This window comes from Scyliorhinus canicula, chromosome 10 (genome assembly GCF_902713615.1).
Source record: "Scyliorhinus canicula chromosome 10, sScyCan1.1, whole genome shotgun sequence".
In the NCBI taxonomy this organism is placed as follows: Eukaryota; Metazoa; Chordata; class Chondrichthyes; order Carcharhiniformes; family Scyliorhinidae; genus Scyliorhinus; species Scyliorhinus canicula.
This window is the reverse complement of record NC_052155.1, coordinates 151,292,613-151,311,785: the sequence shown is the minus strand read 5'-3', so window position 1 is coordinate 151,311,785 and position 19,173 is coordinate 151,292,613. Positions and strand designations below refer to the sequence as shown.

General features: G+C 44.7%; 1 protein-coding gene across 5 annotated transcripts in view; it reads right to left on the bottom strand.

The window, feature by feature from the left end:
- Window positions 1-1,135: 1,135 nt before the first annotated feature.
- LOC119972714 (upstream-binding protein 1-like) overlaps window positions 1,136-19,173 on the bottom strand; it is a 123,954-nt gene continuing 105,916 nt past the window's right edge. For all 5 annotated transcript variants that reach the window (XM_038809911.1, XM_038809910.1, XM_038809912.1 and 2 more), the window contains 4 exons: window positions 17,901-18,022; window positions 7,776-7,918; window positions 2,321-2,372; window positions 1,136-2,235 (listed from right to left, as the gene is read on the bottom strand). In XM_038809911.1, the coding sequence (XP_038665839.1) occupies window positions 2,198-2,235; window positions 2,321-2,372; window positions 7,776-7,918; window positions 17,901-18,022 (355 nt within the window). In that variant the 3' untranslated portion in view covers window positions 1,136-2,197. The remainder of the gene's footprint in view (window positions 2,236-2,320; window positions 2,373-7,775; window positions 7,919-17,900; window positions 18,023-19,173) is intronic.

The window sequence follows — 19,173 nt, the reverse complement described above, 5'->3', positions numbered from 1 at the left end:
AACACAATAGGCTACCTAGCCTCCTTCCGGGAAAGCTTTTATTTTGTTACAAACTCCATTTCTGTCTCCAGGTACCTTAAGTGTGGGTGCTGTGCAGCATAAAATTGCCAAGATTCAGTAATACCAGTTGCTGGGAAATCCAGTTTTTAAAAACGCTTCTAGGTTACTGGCTTTCACAATACCCGTTGCTTTACATTTGGCCTGCAGCCAACTGCTTTGTTTATGCTTGGGAGCCCAGCTACACGCGTGCAATATCAAAACATCTTATGATTTATGCTGGCGAGTGCTTGTGAAGGTCTGGGTCCTCTTCACACACTACTTACAGACTTAATACATTTGGGTGGACCACAAAATACCATTCGGTTTCCTATACAAAACATCTGTCACAGTTTAAAGACTGAAGCTTTAGGAATAATGTAAATTAGAAAACTGAAAATCTCAAAAAACTGGAGACGAGAAACACATCGGCAAGCATCTGGAAACAATGCAACCAACTTGTGCTTGTGTAGGGGTCTACTTTGAAGCGTTTTCTGTGCACAGATATCCACATCTTTCAGTTTTAGCAGTGATTTAGCAAGAAATATTCTGTTAACCTTTATCCTCAGCGCGAACTGAAATCACAGGTAGTTACAGCCCAGTAATTGTAGAAACAAAAGAAGACCCGTGTACATTAAATTCCAATATTTCACACTGGTATATAATAGTGGTCAGCAAATACCATTGATTATATTACATTAATTTTTGCATTCACACACAGCTTAAGGAGGCATTTGCAAAAATGATTTGAAAACTTTATTCCGGAGGCAATGTGAATATATAAATAAATGCACATCTCATAATTAAGATCTCTAAACCAAGAGTAATAAAGTTGCTGGTGCTTATTCTAATGGGAAATTGTGAAACTTAACAAAGGGGACGTATTCCTATGGCTCTCACCAGCATATTTATTATGGAATGCAATCCGAAATTCCGTGTCAAAATCAGCTATTTTGTTCCAGCATATATTAAAGCTATTGTGACAGCGGACAAGCTGAAGCGGACAGCTATGGCAACAACTTTGTTTTCTCCTTTGGTGGGGAACGTATACATAGTGCTTGACCTAAAACATCTCTATAATTATAATCCCATGAAAACGTTTGAAAAGTAAGCAAAAAATCTTCATTTTATTAACATATCAGTGCAGTGAGATTTGGTCACAGAGGCACAATTATGACTTGGAGAATTATAGGACACAACTACATTTTTTAAATACAGGTTTCAAAAGCATAGGATTTGATTAATGGACATTTACAAATTTATTGTATTTTTTTTTAAGTACATAACACCTTTCCTCTTTGATCTGACAGCAATTGTGGGCTACAAACAAAACTGAGAAGCTCCTTGCTTTATTCACAACTGCTGTTTATCCACGGGTAAAAGGTTTGACATCGAACTCAAAACAATAAAATGCACTAAATGTTCAAAAACAGAAATAAGATCAGCCTCCACAATGAAGCTGTTAGTTTTATGTAAAAAGCCATGTGACCTTAAAAGAAGCAGGGAAAATATAGCTTAAGAATGTGCAAGCTGCAACTTTAAATTAAACAAATATCCTGATGTGAGACAGGAATTGAAATCACAATATTTTTATATTGTCTTTCTTTTTCTCCTTAGAATGTAGATTAGCAACTGTACTCTATGATCTTACAGATACAGTTCGATCAAGGGAAACTGGTATCTTGTCAAGGCAGTCAAATGTATTACGGCACAAAGTAAAAGGCAAACATTTTTAAAATAACATGGCATATCTCAAACATCAATCTCAAAACCAATAATCAAGAAACTAGACAGGTAAGTTGAAGCATAAATGCTTCTAAATGAGACGATTATTGTGCAACTCTGGATATACTGGCCATTTTCCTCCTCTTGTCATATTTACGAAGACCACTTTGAACCATAATTTCTGGACTTTCAGGCCTACCCTCAAGCTTGCTGCATCCTACAGGTGCAGAGAAGGTGCTGATTGATGGCAGTGATATTTCCAGAAGTTTCAAACTCACAGTAAGGTAACTGAACAGTCAAGCTGTGTTTTCAATATGAAACATTTGTACAGTGAAGTCAGATTCTAACATTTACATTTGCTCAATGTCCTTTGTCATAATAAAGATATCTTCTATACGCAAATATGTAGTCCAGCTTAACTGCTAAATGGGGCAGGTTACTTCAAAATGACATGGTAGCCTTCAGTATTTTCCGCTGTAAAATAAAAAAAAATACTTGTGACAGATCTGCTTAACATTGGGTTGGCTTGTACAAATTGCTTATAAAGAAAAATACATACCTTTCACTGTGCTGATGACAAAGCAACTTTCATCTTGGAAGTTGTGAACCATCTGCAAAATACATTTTCAGAAAGTGAACAGCTATTTTAGGACTATGTGAAGAACAAAAATTATCTATTCTTTCTGCTAATCTAAGAGTACCCCAACGACCCAGGTGTTTCAATTCATTTACATTTACAAGTTTCAACAAATTAATTGAGATGCCAAATTTGTTCCAGAGACTAGCACCTACAGGCTTAAAATAAATCCAGCTCCCAAGAAGCACTGGAGGCTTTCTCTTTCAAATTCAACACAGGTTTCCTCAATTATAATCCTTTCTGGGGGGCGGGGGGTCAAGATGGTTTTTTACCAAATACTTTTGGCTTAGAAGGTAGAATGCTCATTTCAATCCACTCAGTCACAGTCCACTCCAGCACTTTTGAGCATAAAAATTGACACCACACTGCAATTAGAAAGATGGTAAATTGGATGTGATTAATGTCTGCTCTGCCTATTCAGGTGGATAGTGAAGGTCATTTGGCACTATAGAAGAGTGAAAAGGATTAAGAGATTTAAGGAACAGAATGGCTATACATGATTAGCACTATTTGCTCATGTCGAGGGCAAACATTAACACAGACAGGGTGGCTCAAATGGCCTGTTTCTGTGATGTGAATTTTGTATTTCTCCCAAGGTCGCAGTGAACATCAACCCCAACACCAAACAAAGATTATTTACCTAATTTCTGTTTGTGATGTGTAAGAAACATATTAACCGTATGAACTTTATAATTGTAGCAGGACATGCCGCTAACTCCTGCTCATCTTCATAACACAACCCGTACCATCTTGCACCCCGTTGTAAAGGAAGATGATGGTATTATCACTGGACAAGTAATCCAAAGGCCCAGTGTAGTGTTTTGGCCCAGTGTAATGTTTTGGGAATCCGGGTTCAAATTGAATTTAATAAAAATCTGGAATTAAAAGTCTAATAGTGACCATGAAACCATTGTTGATTGTTGCAAAAACCCATCTGGTTCACTTATGTCCTTTAGGGAAGGAAATCTACTGTCCTTACTGGCCTGGCCTGCATGTGACTCCAGACCCACAGCAATGTGGTTGACTCTTAAATGCCCTCTGGAATGGCCGAACAAGCCCTCAGTTCAAGAGCAATTAGGATGGGCAACAAATGCTGGCCTTGCCAGCAATGTTCCCATCCCTTGAAATGATTTTTAAACATCCATTAATGAGGTGAAAAATTGAGGCTGACCACTTTTTGGGGTCAAAAAATAGGGTCATCTTAAATACTAGATCAACTTATACAGCACAACCTACGTTATTAAAACAAGAACATGACCTATTTCTATCTGTTCATCTATTGCATGCATAACGGTTAAAGAACTTGAAATTTAAATGTTTACAATTAAAACAGAAATAAATGGTGTGGGTTTGGTGCTTTTCTTGCATTCCAATTGTTTAACCCGACTTATCTTTATTTTAAATTTGGTGTAGTCTAATAAGGTTGGTAAGATACTTGGGAATAACTTGCTTTCGGTAAAATGGGTGCCAATATTCGAGGCATTTTTGATTCTAACTTCCCAATTGTGTCCATGAAGACAACTCCACACCAAGATCTAACATACTGAATTTGATCTACTTTGTGCTCAAGTTAGACAGCTGAACATACTGCAGTTCCAAAGGTAGATGTTGTAAATTGTTTGTTTAAATGAGGCTTTATATCAATTCTAATGTATTATAAACATGTCAGTTTCCACATGTACATCGACAATACCCAACTGTATCTCATCAATATCTCTCTCAACCCTTCAAGTCTCTAAATTCACAGACTGCTTGTTCGATATCCGGTCCTGGATGAACAGAAATGTCCTCTAATTAAATACTTGGAAGACCAAAGCCATTGTCTTCGATCCCCGTGATATACTCCGTTCCCTAGACACCGATTTTATCCCTTTCTGAGGTTTGTGGAAACCTAAAATGACCAACTGGGCATGGTGGGACACCTGACATAAAGATTTAAAGTGTCCCAAAGAAATTGCTGCAGCTACCTCAGTCAGCAGGCAAGTGGCTCCTTGTAAGTTGATTACACTGTCTGGAAACTGATCAGTTTCCTGAGGAGATCATTTTCCTCTTTGTATTGTGACACACACACTTGGTCTATAGCAGTACCACGGAGGGCAATGACATCAATTGATCACCTCGACTTTTGTATTGCTAATATACCTATCTCTGTAGAATTACTGCAGAATGCATTGACGTTATCTGACCACCTCTCCTTTGTATCAAAATTATACCTTTGACTTTGTCTAAGCCAACAGAAAGGCTGATAAATTAGTGATGTCTATACCTGTTTGTGGGGGGGTGGGGGGGGATGCTTTGTTTACTGTATAAAGATCTTTACTTCCCTTTTGTGTGTCAGAGTGTGCTTGGCTATGACCTTTAATTGTAGTGGTCACTCTCCTTGCGCAAGTAAAACTTAATAAACTTAACTGTGTTGGTACCTGTTACATATTCAGTCTAAAATCTTACTTGGAGGTCGAAGTTTTCGACAGCCTGAACTAGACAATGATGACACAGATATGTGTTTTGAAGCTCACCTCGTGGTTAGAACAAAGACCATGGACGCGATTCTCCGCCCCCCCACGCTGGGTGGGAGAATAGCGGGAGGGCCTCCCGACATTTTTCACGCCCTCCCGCTATTCTCCCCTCCACCCCCCACGCCCGACCCACGCCACGAATCGCCGCTCGGCGTTTTTTGCGGCGAGTTGCAATTCTCCGAGGCCGATGGGCCCGAGCGGCCGGGCCTTCACGCCCGTTTCAACACGGCAGCAAACACACCTGCTCGCTGCCGTCGTGAAACGGGCGCCAGGTGCCCGTTTGGGGCATCTGGGGGCCCAATTGGCACGGCAGTATCACGGCTGTGCCAAGGGGAGCATTGTCCCGCGATCGGTGCCCACCGATCGCGGGCCGTGCGTCCATAACGGACGCACTCTTTTCCCTCCGCCACCCGGCAAGATCAAGCCGCCACGTCTTGTGGGGCGGCTGAGGGAAAAGTCGCCAGCTGCGCATGCGCGGGTTGGCGTTGTCCAACATGCGCATGCACGGCTGACGTCATTGTCCACGTCAGCCGGCGTGACGCCTGACGTGCGGCCTTGACGATGGTCGTAAAGGCTGTGACGCGCGGGGCCGCGCTCCTAGCCCAGCCCCGGGGGGGGGGGGGGGGGGGGAGAATCGGCCCCGGAAGTGGGCATGAAGGCTGCCGTGGGTCACGGCCTGTCCCACGGCAGCCTTTACGATTCTCCGCATTTGCGGAGAATCTCGCCCCATCTATTTCTACAACATTGTTCATCTGCTGCTGAAATCTCATCCACTTCTTTGTTACCTCTAGATTTGACAGTTCTAATGCACACCTAACTGGCTTCCCATATCTTAGTCTCTGTAAACTGGAGGTCATCCAAAAACCTGCTACTCACATCCATACTCATACCATATCCTGTTCAACTATCACCCCATGCTTGCTGACCTATATTGGCTCCTGGTTAAGCAATGCTTAAAATTCTCAAACTGGTTTTCAAATACATCCATGGTCTCACTTCTCCCCATCTCCATAATCTTCGCCAGATCACCAACCCTTCAAGTTATCTGAACTTAAATTCCAGTACCTTAGCAATCCTGATCTTAATCGCTTCACTATTGGAGCCGTCAGCTGCCAAGGCTCCAATCTCTGTAATTCCCTCCCTAAACGTCTCTGCTTCTCTACCTCCATTCTCTTTTAAGTGATGCTTAAAACCTACCTCTTTGACAAGTTTGTGATCACGGGACCGCAAGTTTCTTCCTGTGGCTTAGTGTCATACTCGTTTTATAATGGTCGTGTGTGAAGCACCTAGAGTCATTACATTAAAGCCCCTTTATAAATACAAATGGCTGTTCTGTACACAAGAACTTTGAACCACTAACTAATTTCCGCTAAGTGGCAGCCACAATCTCTAAACTAATTTAAGCTACGTTTCGAAAATTCATTTTTTTTCTCTTATAAATTTAGAGTACCCAGTTCTTTTTTTCCAATTAAGGGATAATTTAGTGTGGCCAATTCACCTACCCTACACATCTTTGGGTTGAGGGGGTGAAACCCACACAAACACGGGGAGAATGTGCAAACTCCACATGGACAGTGACCCAGGGCCGGGATCAAACCTGGGTCCTCGGCGCCAAGAGACAGAAGTGCTAACCACTGCACTACCCCTAAAATTCATATTTTTGCTTCGTTTTGCTGGGTTTGCGAAACAAAATTACAAATTGAACATGCTGCACCTCCTATCAACGCAATTGTTCATGCTAATGCAGCCATTTTCAACATTCAGTGCTGGTGAGCTAAGTTAAGCAGCTTTAGAGAATAGAGAAATTGGACAGTAGTGAAGAAAATGTGCTTTATAATCAAGAAAACAAGTTTGGTACACACTAGTTCACCAAAACTGTCCCTCACTCCGAAACTCACACATACTTGTCTGTGAGAGAGAGAGTGGCCTTTAGGCAGAGGGCGTACAACAGTGTGAAAAGATGAACAGTTATTGTCTACTGGGAGTCTGGGGTTATTGGAAAGGGAGCAAAATAAGTTTGTCTAGCGCAGGCTTGACCAGGAAAGCAGGTGCCATTGGCTGGGGGAATGGCAAATAAAAGCCAGAATCAATTAAAAATTTGTTCCCCTTCTTTTGTTGTGAGAGGAAGCTCAGAGTCACACTGTATTCTTTTTTAAATGTTTAAAGCAGAATACATTTCAAATGCAGCTCTGCAGAGGCAGAGGTTGGAAAAAAATTTCAACGGGCAAAATTTCAGAATTAAAAAGTCAGAATTCTGCCAAAAGTCAGAAATTTTTCATCCCTGCTTATATCCACCAGAGGATAAAGGATGACTCTGTTTAATGCATTGTCTGAAAGATGGCACCTCTGACACTACAGCATTCCCTCTATATGGCACTGAAAAGTGACACCCTGGAATATACACTCTTGTCTCTTTGGTGGAGTTTGAACATAGAACATACAGTGCAGACGGAGGCCATTCGGCCTTCGATTCTACACCGACCTACCCAAGCCCTCACTTCCACCCTATCCCCGTAACCCAATAACCCCTCCTAACCATTTTGGACACCAAGGGAAATTTAGCATGGCCAATCCACCTAACCTGCTCGTCTTTGGACTGTGGGAGGAAACCCATGCAGACACGTGGAGAACGTGCAGACTCCACACAGACAGTGACACTCGAGACCTTTTGACTCAGGGTTGAAAGTGCTGCTACTGAACCAATGCTGACACCCACATTCTCACGGGGTGAAGGAATGTAACTAATGCTCAGAGTTCAGAAAAGTCCCAGTCCAGCTCTTTTGGAGGCATGACCATGGCAGCAGTTGCTGAAGTCAGCGCAGATGGTTCTCAAACATCTCGGCACCAAAATTCCTACTTACCTGATCACTGACGAGAACATGAATACCTGTAGGACCCTGTCTGTACACCTGGTTTATTTGATTGTGGGATATATTAAAGATAGTAGCGATCTTTTTGGCAAGTTCTGCTGTTGTCAGTTCTTCCAGATAGATAGCATGGTACACTAGGAAAGAAAAGAATGATTATAAAATGATCCAAAACATATGTGCAGTCTACTAATTCCTTCTAATGAATTTCAATACCAAATACATTTTGTTATAACATAAATGCTAATATTTAACAGTAGGGAGTACAATGGTTACATTACTGCCCCAGTAATTCAGGGGTCTGGAGTTCAAATCCTGCTGTGGTCGTGTAAATGTGAATTCAGTTAATTAAATAAATTAAGAACAAAAAGTTAGTACCAGTAAAGCCATCTATTGATCCAAAATCTCAAATGATCCATTAGAAAAGGAATCCTCCTCTTGTCATGAGCTAGATTGGATTGGATTGCATTTGTTTATGGTCACATGTACAGAGGTACAGTGAAAAGTATTGTTCTGCGTGCAGCTCAGACAGATCATTCTGTACAGGATAAGAAAATACATAATAGGGCAAACATAAAAAGCACAATGTAAATACATAGACACAGGCATCGGGTGAAGCATACAGGAGTGTTGTACTACTCAGTGGAGAAGATTTGTGAAGAGATCAGGTCAGTCCATAAGAGGGTCATTTAAGAGTCTGGTAACAGTGGGGAAGAAGTGGTTTTGAATCTGCTAAGTGCGTGTTCTCAGACTTCTGTATCTCCTGTCCAATGGAAGAAGTTGTAAAAGTGAGTAAACCGGGAAGGGGTCTTTGATAATGCTGCCTACTTTCCCCAAGGCAGCGGGAGGTGTAGACAAAGTCAATGGATGGGAGACGCGTGTGTGAGATGGACTGGGCGGTGTTCACGACTCTCTGTAGTTTCTTACGGTTAAGGGCCGAGCAGTTGCCATACCAGTGTGTTATTCTTGCCAGATAGGATGCTTTTGATGATGAACCTGTAAAGGTTGACAAGAGTCAATGTGGACATGCTGAATTTCCTTTGTTTCTCAACGATACATAGGCGCTGTTGTGCTTTCTTGGCCGTAGTGTCGACGTGGGTGGACCAGGGCAGATTTTTGGTGATGTGCACACATAGGAATTTGAAGCTGTCAACCATTTCCACCTCAGCCCCGTTGATGCAGTTGTTACACCACTCCACTAGCTTCTCTATCTCCCTCCTGTATTCTGACATGTTTGTCAGCAAACTTGCAGATGGAGTTGGAGCCAAATTTTGCCACGCAGTCGTGTGTATAGGGAATATAGTAGGGGGCTAAGTACGCAGCCTTGCGGGGTCCCGGTATTGAGGACTATTGTGGAGGAGGTGTTGTTTATCCTTACTGATTGTGGTCAATGGGTCAGAAAGTCTAGGATCCTGTTGCAGAGTGAGGAGCCAAGTCCTAGGTTTTGGAGCTTTGATATGAGCTTGGCTGGGACTCAGGGCCGGAACCCACCATCTAACCTACCCGGTACAAAATGATTATAATAAATCAGGGTCCAAACCGATGCTCCCTCCACTCTCTTATATCTCCTCCATTGCCCCCAGATTCTCAGAGCCGCCACCACCACCGGACTTGTGGAGTATCGGGCCGGCGAGAATGGAAGAGGTGCCATTATCAGTGCTCCCAAACTTGTGTCTTCGCATGACGCCGCCGCCATCCGCTCCCACACCAATCCCCCACCCCACTTCCTAATCATGGCTATATTAGTAAGTGCAGACGTTCGGCAACGCCAACCCACCCTCCCTCCGACTACGCTCCAACAACACTTTTCACTCGTGGGGTTTTACCCGCCCACACAAAGCCCAAAATAACATTTTCCGCTTGAAAAAGGTCATCTTTTGGGATGAAGATGGGGAGGCACTGAAAGACAAACTGAAATCTGGGGAGGACTGTCATTTTCACGGTCTTTACCCTCTCCGCCAGTTATAGCAGGAGCATGTCCCATCTCTTAAAGTCCCCTATCATTTGTTCTAGGTTTAACTTGTGCAGTGCTTCTCATTCCCGGGCCACCTAGATTCCCAGACACCGAAAGATCTTTCCTACCATTCTAAGCGGCAGCTCTCCCAGTCTCTTCTCCTGTCCTCTTGGCTTGATCGCGAACATCTCGCTTTTCCCCCATGTTCAATTTATACCCCGGAAAACTGCCAAATTCCTCCAGGATTCGCATGACTTCCCCCAGCCCCTCTAACGGGTCTGAAATATACAAGAGCAGGTCATCGGCGTAAAGAGAGACCCGTGCTCCTCGTGAACACGAGTACCACCCCTGTATCATTTGTTTCCACGTAGTTCTGGATGGACTTGTTAACCCGCCCACAGGTTGCTTCGTCCACGAGCAACCTCATATCCAATCTCCACAACAGGTGTTGCACTCTCTCCACACTAACCCGTAGATCCACCCAATGTGGGGCATGAACTGACACTGCGATTGCCGAGTACTCAGTATCCACCACCCCCGGTATTAGCGCCCTGCTCAGAACAAAAAACTTCGATGCGAGATTCTACCTTGTGGACATGCGAGAAGAAAGAAAACTCCTTACCCCTTGGCCGTGCAAACCTCCATGGGTCTACTCCACCCCCCCCCCCCCCCCCCCATCTGTTCCACCAACCCCTTCAGTTGCTTTGCCGTGGCCGACCTCCTCCCTGTCCTGGACAGACTGTGTTAAAATCTCCTCCCATAATCAGGTTATGTGCCTCTAAGTCTGGGATCTTACCCAACACCCACCTCAAATTCCACATCGTTCCAATTCGGAGCATACATGTTCACGAGTACCACCCCCACCCCCACCCCCTCCAGCTTCCCACTCACCATCATGTACCTACCCTCTAATGCGCAAACACGCAAGCCCTCTTGACCGGCCCATTCAACCCTCTGACATTCCATGTAATCAGCCTGGTCGGAGGGGCTTCTCCTCTCCTCTTCCACCCCCACCCCCCCCAAACCACCACCACCACGCCATTACCCTTTTCTAGGCCAGCCTCTACCTTGCGCCTCCCCGAGCACCCCTCCCACCCTCGGGCATTCGCCATTCCCGACCTCCCATGTGTCCCCTGGTAACAGTTCCTCCCTGTCAGCAAAGCCCCCTCCCCCCCCCCCCCCTAGCAACAGCACTAGAAACCCAACCCCCCAAAGTCAAGCTCCAGCTTAACACCTGCTCGCCCCCCCACTGTGCTTCCGTGAGTCAGCTGACTCATGCTGACTTGATGGCGCCCGCCCAGGCACCAAGCAGTCTGTCTCCCCATTGTTCTCTCCCTTCTCCCCCCACTTGAACAAACATGTTAAAAGCATCACATTCCCCAGTAAACAAACATCAGAAAAAAACAGTGAAGAAACAGCCACTTTCGGAAAAAAACACCCAAAAACAGGACGAGTCCCTAACCAGCTCCCTGCAAGACAAAGTTTTTAGCCATCAAAACAGCCCATTATTTCACATAACGCTACTTATACAGCCCAGCACAGCAAATCGCCACCACAGTACTCTCCAAGGCTTCAATGTTTTTTAGTTCGCCTCCAGCCTTTTTTCTTTAATAAAAGTTCATACTTCGTCTGGTGATTCGAAGTAGAAGTCCCGTTTCTCATGTGACCCACATACGGGCTGGGTACAACATCCTGAACTTCACCCCCTTCTTAAAGAGGGCCGTTTTGGCCCGATTAAACACAGCTCAGCTCTTGGCCAAATCCGCGCCCAGGTCCTGATAAATGCGCAGCTCACAATTCTCCCACTTGCTGCTCCGTTCTTTCTTGGCCCACCGCAGAACGTGTTCTTTGTCCAGAAATCGGTGAAAACGTACCACCATCACCCTCGGCAGCCCGTTCGCTCGGGACTTCTTCGCGAGGGCTCTGTGCGCTCTATCCACTTCCAAGGGGTCGAGGAAACGCCTCAGCCCCCATCAGCTTCTCCAGCATGTTCGTCACATAGGCCCTCGCATCCAATCCCTCACTGACTCCAGGGAGGCCGAAAATTCTAAGATTCTGCCTCCTGGACCTGTTCTCCAGGTCCTCCAGCTTCTCCTGCATTCTTTTCTGGTGGTCGTTCATCATCTCCACCTTGGTCTCCAGCACGGTTATGTATTACTCGTGCTCGGTCACCTTTTTCTCCTCCCCCTGGATCGCTCTTCTGTGGGTCTCTTGATTCTGCACAACTCGATCAATCGAAGCCTTAATCGAGTCCAGCATGCCCTTCTTCAGCTTGGCGAAGCAATCTTCGAAAAACTTCACCAGCTGTTCCGTCGACCACTGTGTCGTTTCCCCGCGGCCCTTGCTCTCCGCTAAGCTTTCCCACATTGCCGGCTCTGCTCACGTCTTCCTTATAGGACTTTGTCTTCTCATACAGCCACTTCTGGTCCAATTCTCCATACACTGGAGGGGATTTCTCCTCACTGTCTCACTCTTCACCGATTTATCCCATAAAATCCAGAAAAAACCGGGGAGAAAGGTCCAAAGTCCTTCACAGGCAGGAGCTATTAAATGTGCGACCTACTCCACCATGGCCGCAACCAGAAGTCCCCAATGTTAAAATTCTTAATGGCATCCTCTTTCAAATAGACATTTCTTAGATCTGCTCACTGATCATAGGATAGCGGAAATTTACCAGGAGAGGCTGGAAAAGTTAGCATGTTCATCTTGGAGCAGAGGAAGTTAAGAGGTGAAAATGACAACGGTTTGCAGGAGGATGAGGGGTTTTGATAGAAAGAGAAAAGTTATTTCCTCTGTGAAATGAGTTAACAATTGGAGGTCACACATTGAAAACCAAGGAAGAGGATCTTTCTCCCCCCATCTCCCTTGTCCAAGTTGGAATGAAGTAGTCCAAACGCACAGATAGCGCAAGGTGATTCCAGAAATAAGTCTTAAAAAAGGATGTTGGACAGCTTCCGTTTAAAATTAAAAAAAAATAAATTTAGAGTACCCAATTCATTTTTTCCAATTAAGGGGCGATTTAGTGTGGCCAATCCACCTAGCCTGCACATCTTTGGGCTGTGGGACGAAACCCACGTAAACACGGGGAGAATGTGCAAACTCCACACGGACAGTGACCCAGAGGTGGGATCGAACCTGGGACCTCAGTGCCGTGAGACGGCAGTGCTAACCACAGTTCCGCCCTTTGGACGGCTTCTTGAAGATGATGAACAACAGGTTTACGGACAAAAATGGGGATTTGGGACTAAGTACGGGTGTTTTTGCAAAAGCTGATACAGATATTATATAGAAAAGATGGAGACAATTGAGCCTAAGTTGCTATGATTCTGTGAGTTGAGAGGACAGGTTACATTGATGCAGCTCATATTCTCTCTAATATGGAAAATATAATTGCTTAAGCTGATAAAAGTATTTGATAGGGTGGACTGAACAAAATTATTTCCTCTGGTGTGAGAGTCCAAAACAAAGGGGCTGGTTAGGGGCTGGTTTAGCATACTGGGCTAAATCACTGGCTTTTAAAGCAGACCAAGGCAGGCCAGCCTTCCCGTACCAGCCTCCCCGAACAGGCGCCGGAATGTGGCGACTAGGGGCTTTTCACAGTAACTTCATTGAAGCCTACTCATGACAATAAGCAATTTTCATTTCATTTCATTTCAAAGGCAGACACTGACATCAAGCTATCTCACTTCCTCCTCCTGAGAAGAGTATCTGGAATTGGAAAACATTTTTAAGACATAGAATCACTGGAGCAACATTGAGCCCATTGGAGCAACCCATTGAACACAACTGCACCGGCAAAGAGTTGCTAAGATGGAATGACATACTGGAGTTATGAGAATGCTTTTGTTATGAGCTAGATTCAAATATTTGGGGAGGAATGCGGTCGGGTTCATGATGGACAGTTAGTGGGGATAATGCTTTATTTGGCAAGGATATTGAGTCTAAGTTCAAGTAACTTGCGCACTGATGTTTCAGGCATTGAGTGTTGGTTTTTAGCTTTGAAAGTCATCTGCTCCTGGTTGCTACCGGATTTTGCCTTCTGTTTGCTGCAAAGCTATGCCTCTGTGAGGCAATATTATTCAAGAAATAATAAGCTGTAAAAACTTTGGATGGAATGCAGTGTAGAATTAAAAATGTATCCAGGTACTCAAATTGTGCCTGCTTGATACTAATGATGTGTTCCCCCCCCCCCCCCCCCCCCCCCCCCCCCACTAAGGTCCTGGTCGAAGTGTGCACTATACAAACTCTTTGACCCTTGTCTTTGGGTTTTTGCAGTGGATTCCACATGCCACAGTTTCAACACATACCCTCAATCGAACCTCCATGCACCTTCAAATAAGTGATTCAGCATGGACTACTGACAAATGAAGAAACCAAAATATATCCAAGGTAAAGAGTATTCAACTTGTTTTTCAGTTCTTATGGCTGCAGACTAGTAATGTATTCATAGAACTGTGTCCCTCTTGGTACACAAATGGATAGCATTATCTGCATGCAGCCACAAATCAGGGATGAGTAGCAATTATATCACTTTTTATGCCCTGTAGTGAAATGCAAATACTTCCACATCAGGGTTTTACAATATTTGGCCGTGGAAGGTTTTTATCCAACTCGTGGACTGGCTGGCAACAACTAAACTGTTTCCGGATGGGGCAGCATGGTGGTGCCAGGTTCGATCCCCACTATCCATGTGGACTTGCACATTCTCCCCATGTCTGCGTGGATCTCACCCCCACAACCCCAAAAGATGTGCAGGGTAGGTGGACTGGCCATGCTAAATTGCCCCTTAATTGGAAAAAAAAGAATTGGGTACTCTTAAATTTTTTTAAAAACTGTTTCTGGAGACCATGACTGTATTTGCCTCCACAGACTGACATCCTTCAGCTGTTTAAAGAAGCCAGGGTGAGTGCCTTGCAGAGTATCCTTACAATTCTGTAACAAACTGCAACCCTGATGGATCATACCAAGATTTTCATGGTCAGCAAGTGTGCATTCACTGATTAAACTCCTGTATCGAGTAACCCAAGGGGTTCTAGGCACAATACTGCACTCAACAAGTCATGTTGATGTTCTACACGGACACCCTTCATCAGAACTGAAGGGTAATGCAAATAGTTTATAATGGGGTTGTCCAACATACAGTCCGTGGGCCAGGGTCAATGTCTTATCTGTCCAAAATATGTTCACCAGCCCTGTAAGAGAATAAATATGAAACATGGCCCGTCACATGAAATGGGGCTGGTTTAGCACAATGGGCTAAATAGCTGGCTGGTAAAGCAGACCAAGGCAGGCCAGCAGCGCTGGTTCAATTCCCGTACCAGCCTCCCCGAACAGGCACCGGAATGTGACGACTAGAGGCTTTTCACAGTAACTTCATTTGAAGCCTACTTGTGACAATAAGCGATTTTTCATTCTCAAAAGGTTGGACGCCTCTGTTCTAGGTCATTTCGAATGGGTGGAATTATTTGGCTTTAAGTGGGGAGAAACATTAATTGGCAATTTATGTTCTATCATGATCAAGACCGCGGACCGAAACATCTGTATTTATTTTATTCGAATGCAAAGTCCCTAAACCAAGCAGTTTCTTCCGGTCCTGCTGTGTTGACTGCAGATAGGCCTCCACCCAGTCTGTGTTTGGATTTTCTTTTGTTGTATGATGCATAGTTTGCTTTCCCCCACAGGCACACAGGGAGCTGACACTAATGTCCCATCTGTGGAGGTTGACCATGGCTGGTCCTCAAACAGTTAAGGCTGGACCACTCTTTCCTTGCAGGGTTAAAAGCTGAGAGTTGTTGGGTTGGATTTGAGACCAGGTACTTGTCTTTCATGTCCAATGATTCCCATTCATTTGCCCAGGCGGAATTTGCATTGAAGTCTTGTGTGGGAGGGTTTTTCAAGATTAGCCTTCTTGATGGGAGTCGTACCCTGCGTGAACTGAATGCAAGAAGTGGCAGATGAGGGGGGGCATTACAAACTTATTTCTGTCATTTTGTGGATTGCTGCAAGTCAGCGGGTATTTGGCGGAGAGATGCTTGACAGGACAGGGAACCAAAGGAGTGGTGTTGAGCGCAGTGTTCCAGTGGTGCTATGCATGGTAGCATTCAGCTGGATGTTAACTCTAAACGGAGGTGCAGCATTCTGCTACTGAGCACGAGTGCTGAGGTTCAGAGGGTGGTGTGGTAGCAGCATGGCATGTTGAACCGTCTAGTTTATTAATCAAGTTTTTTCTTGATCCTGAGTGCAGTTGTTTTTAGGCAGTTGAGAGCCGAAGGATGTCACAGTCACAGATGTAACAAGCCAAGTGGATAACGGACATTCTGTAGATGTAGTATACCTGGACTTCCAGAAGGTATTTAAGGTGCCGCACAATAGCCGAGTACACAAGGTAGGAAAAATTGAAAGGCAACTTATTATCTAAATGGAGAGAAAAGTTAGAGTGCTTTGGTGCAGAAGGATCCGATGGTTCTCGTGCACGAATCTCAGAAAACAAGTATGCAGGTACAGCAGGTAATAAGGAAGGCAAATGGAATTTTGGCCTTTATAGCTGCAACTGTACAACGCATCGGTAAGAGTACACCTGGAGTACTGTGTACAGTTTTGGTCCCCTTATTTGAGGAGGGATGTAGTTGCATTAAAGGCAGCTCAGAGGAGGTTCACTAGATTGATTCCAGCCATGAGGGGTTTGTCATATGAAGAGAGATTGAGTAGTTTAGGCCTATACTCACTCGAGTTTAGAAGACTGAAAGGAGATCTAATTGGGGTATGTAAAATTATAAGAGATATTTCATAGAATCCCTACCGTGCAGAAGGCGGCCATTCAGCCCATCGAATCTGCACCGACCCTCTGAAAGAGCACCCTACCAGTCCCAAGCCCCCGCATCATCCCCGTAACCTCAACTAACCTTTTGGCACAAAGAGGAAATTTAGGTGTGGGAGGAAACTGGAGCACCCGGAGGAAACCCACAAAGACATGGGAGAACGTGCAAACTTCAAGGTCAGAATTGAACCCAGGTCCCTGGTGCTGTCCCTCAATGCCCCAACTCACTTATAAGGGAGTTATCGAGCACCCCTTCCCCTCCTCCACCTCATATGGGCCAGAGTACCCCGGACCAAATCCTGGCACGGGAAAAATGCATGGCTGGCACCCTGGTGGCACTGCCATAGTGCCCAGGTGACACTGCCAGATTGCCAGGCTGGCAGTGCCAAGGTGCCCAGGTGGTACCAGCTGTGCCAGGGTACTACTCTGTCCAGAAGCCGACCACACAGGTGCCTCCGATCACCAGGGCCGGCACTGCCAAGGTGCGTCCGATCACCACGGCTGGCAGTGCCAAGGTGCCTCGGTGGCACCAGCAGTGTCAGAGTGCTACCCTGCCTAGAGGCTGAAATGCTGGGGGCGTCGGATTACCAGGGCTGGCAGTGCCAAGGTGCCTGGTTGACCCCAGCAGAACCAGGATGCCACCCTGCCTGGAGGCCAATCACCCAGGGGCCTCCGATCACCTGGGAGATTGCCCCATATATTATTCCGCCTGGTCCCTGCTTATGGGGACCAGTACTGAACGTGACCTGGCTGGGGTTTCCTCAGCGAGGCCAATAGCTGCCGGGTGGCCGGTAGATCCAGAGCGAGCGTGGTTAAAAGGGATCTTAAACTCACTTAGATATGCGAGATGGGTCCCACCCACGTCTCCCGAGATCCAGGCCTAATGACCGTTGGGAGTCCTAGGGAGGCTTCTCCTTACGACAGGACACGGCCGGTAGATCGCGCCCTATATTAGTTGAAAACTCTGGGAACACGAGACAATAACAGGGTTCAAAACAGGACTGGACCAGCTCCTGCAAGTGAAGAACATTCGGGCTCCTTTGAAATATATCAAGATAATGTGAGAAGTTGGATAAGTAGGCTCACTGAACCTGTTCCACTCTTGCCTGAAAATGAGCAAATACAAGAGCAACTGTAGCGCTGAGTTAAGTGACTCTATTGAGAGCTAACAGATTTAATCCTGGAAAATGGAAACTGGCTCCTAAAGTGACAATTAGTTTACCGTTTGCTATCAATAATGTCAAGTCCACTGTAGGCAAAGTCCACTACATGTACAGATCTACAGTAAAGGAAAAGGAATTTAGCGAAGTAATCTATTTTTGCAGAAAATTTAACAAAAAAAACTTACCATATATTGCACGACTGTCTCCCTCTCCATTTTCATTATCTTGCAAGCTAGCCAGCTGTGGAATACCTCTTGCATGTTGTGATTCTTGGCAAACATAGATAGTTAACCTCGGTCTAACGGATCTGCATTCGGTAAGAAGATGGTATTAGCCTTAAGTCACCAGACAGGATGTTATGTGAAGACATGGTAAATCAGTCCTCTGTAAAATTGATGGAGTGTGGCTTCATATGTGATTTTCAATTACTGGTCTGAGGAACATCATATTAAAAAAAGGAATAAGCTAATTTCACTTTTATTAGGTTATACAATTTCTGTAGCTAACACCTTTATTCAATGTGCAACAAATATTAAGAGACATGTAAACGCAACCAGATAACTATCCTTTTACTTTTTTAACTATGGAGATGGTGCATAGAATCCACTGTTCATAATGTGACTGCTGCAATTAAGCCTCAAGATGGAATCAAATCATTGCCCTCATTATTACAATGTGTGTGGAGAGGTTCAATGTTACAAATGCTTAGTCATAACTACTTGATTGGATTCAAAGAGTTAGGGAAAGGGATATCAAAAATAAAGAAAGTATAGATATGTGGATAAAGTAGCAGCAACCAGGAGGTAGAAAAACAGTTCTAAAAGCATAGGGATTGCAGAGGAATATAAAAACCAAGGATGCTAAAGAACTCCATTTTTGTGGCGGCACGGTGGTGCAGTGGTTAGCACTGCTGCCTCGCATCGCTGAGGACCCAGGTTCGAACCCAGTCCCGAGTCACTGTGTGGAGTTTGCACATTCTCCCAGTGTTTGCGTGGGTCACACCCCCACAACCCAAAGATTTGCAGGCTCGGTGGATTGGCCATGCTAAATCGCCCCTTAAATGGAAAAAAGAATTGGGTACTCTAAATTTTTTTTCTTTTAATTATTCAAAAGAACTCAATTTTTAGATCCTGGAAAAGGAAGTTGAAATAGGAAGCAGTTCAATGATTTTTGAACAGAGAAATTTAGAAGAGCACTGACACTGCGGTATTGATAAAACAAGGATAGATGCCCCTCATCTCTAGCCTCCAGCCTATTAAGTGATGAGTTTTTTCTTGTATATTGCCTCAGAGCAAGTGTTCACCCATCGCAATATGGGAATGATGATCACAGTTGGGACAAATGTGTCCTTTCTAAAAGTCAAGTGCTGAGCAGAAAAGCACTTGTAATAATAATAATAATTAATAATAATCTTTATTATTGTCACAAGTAGGCTTACAATAACACTGCAATGATGTT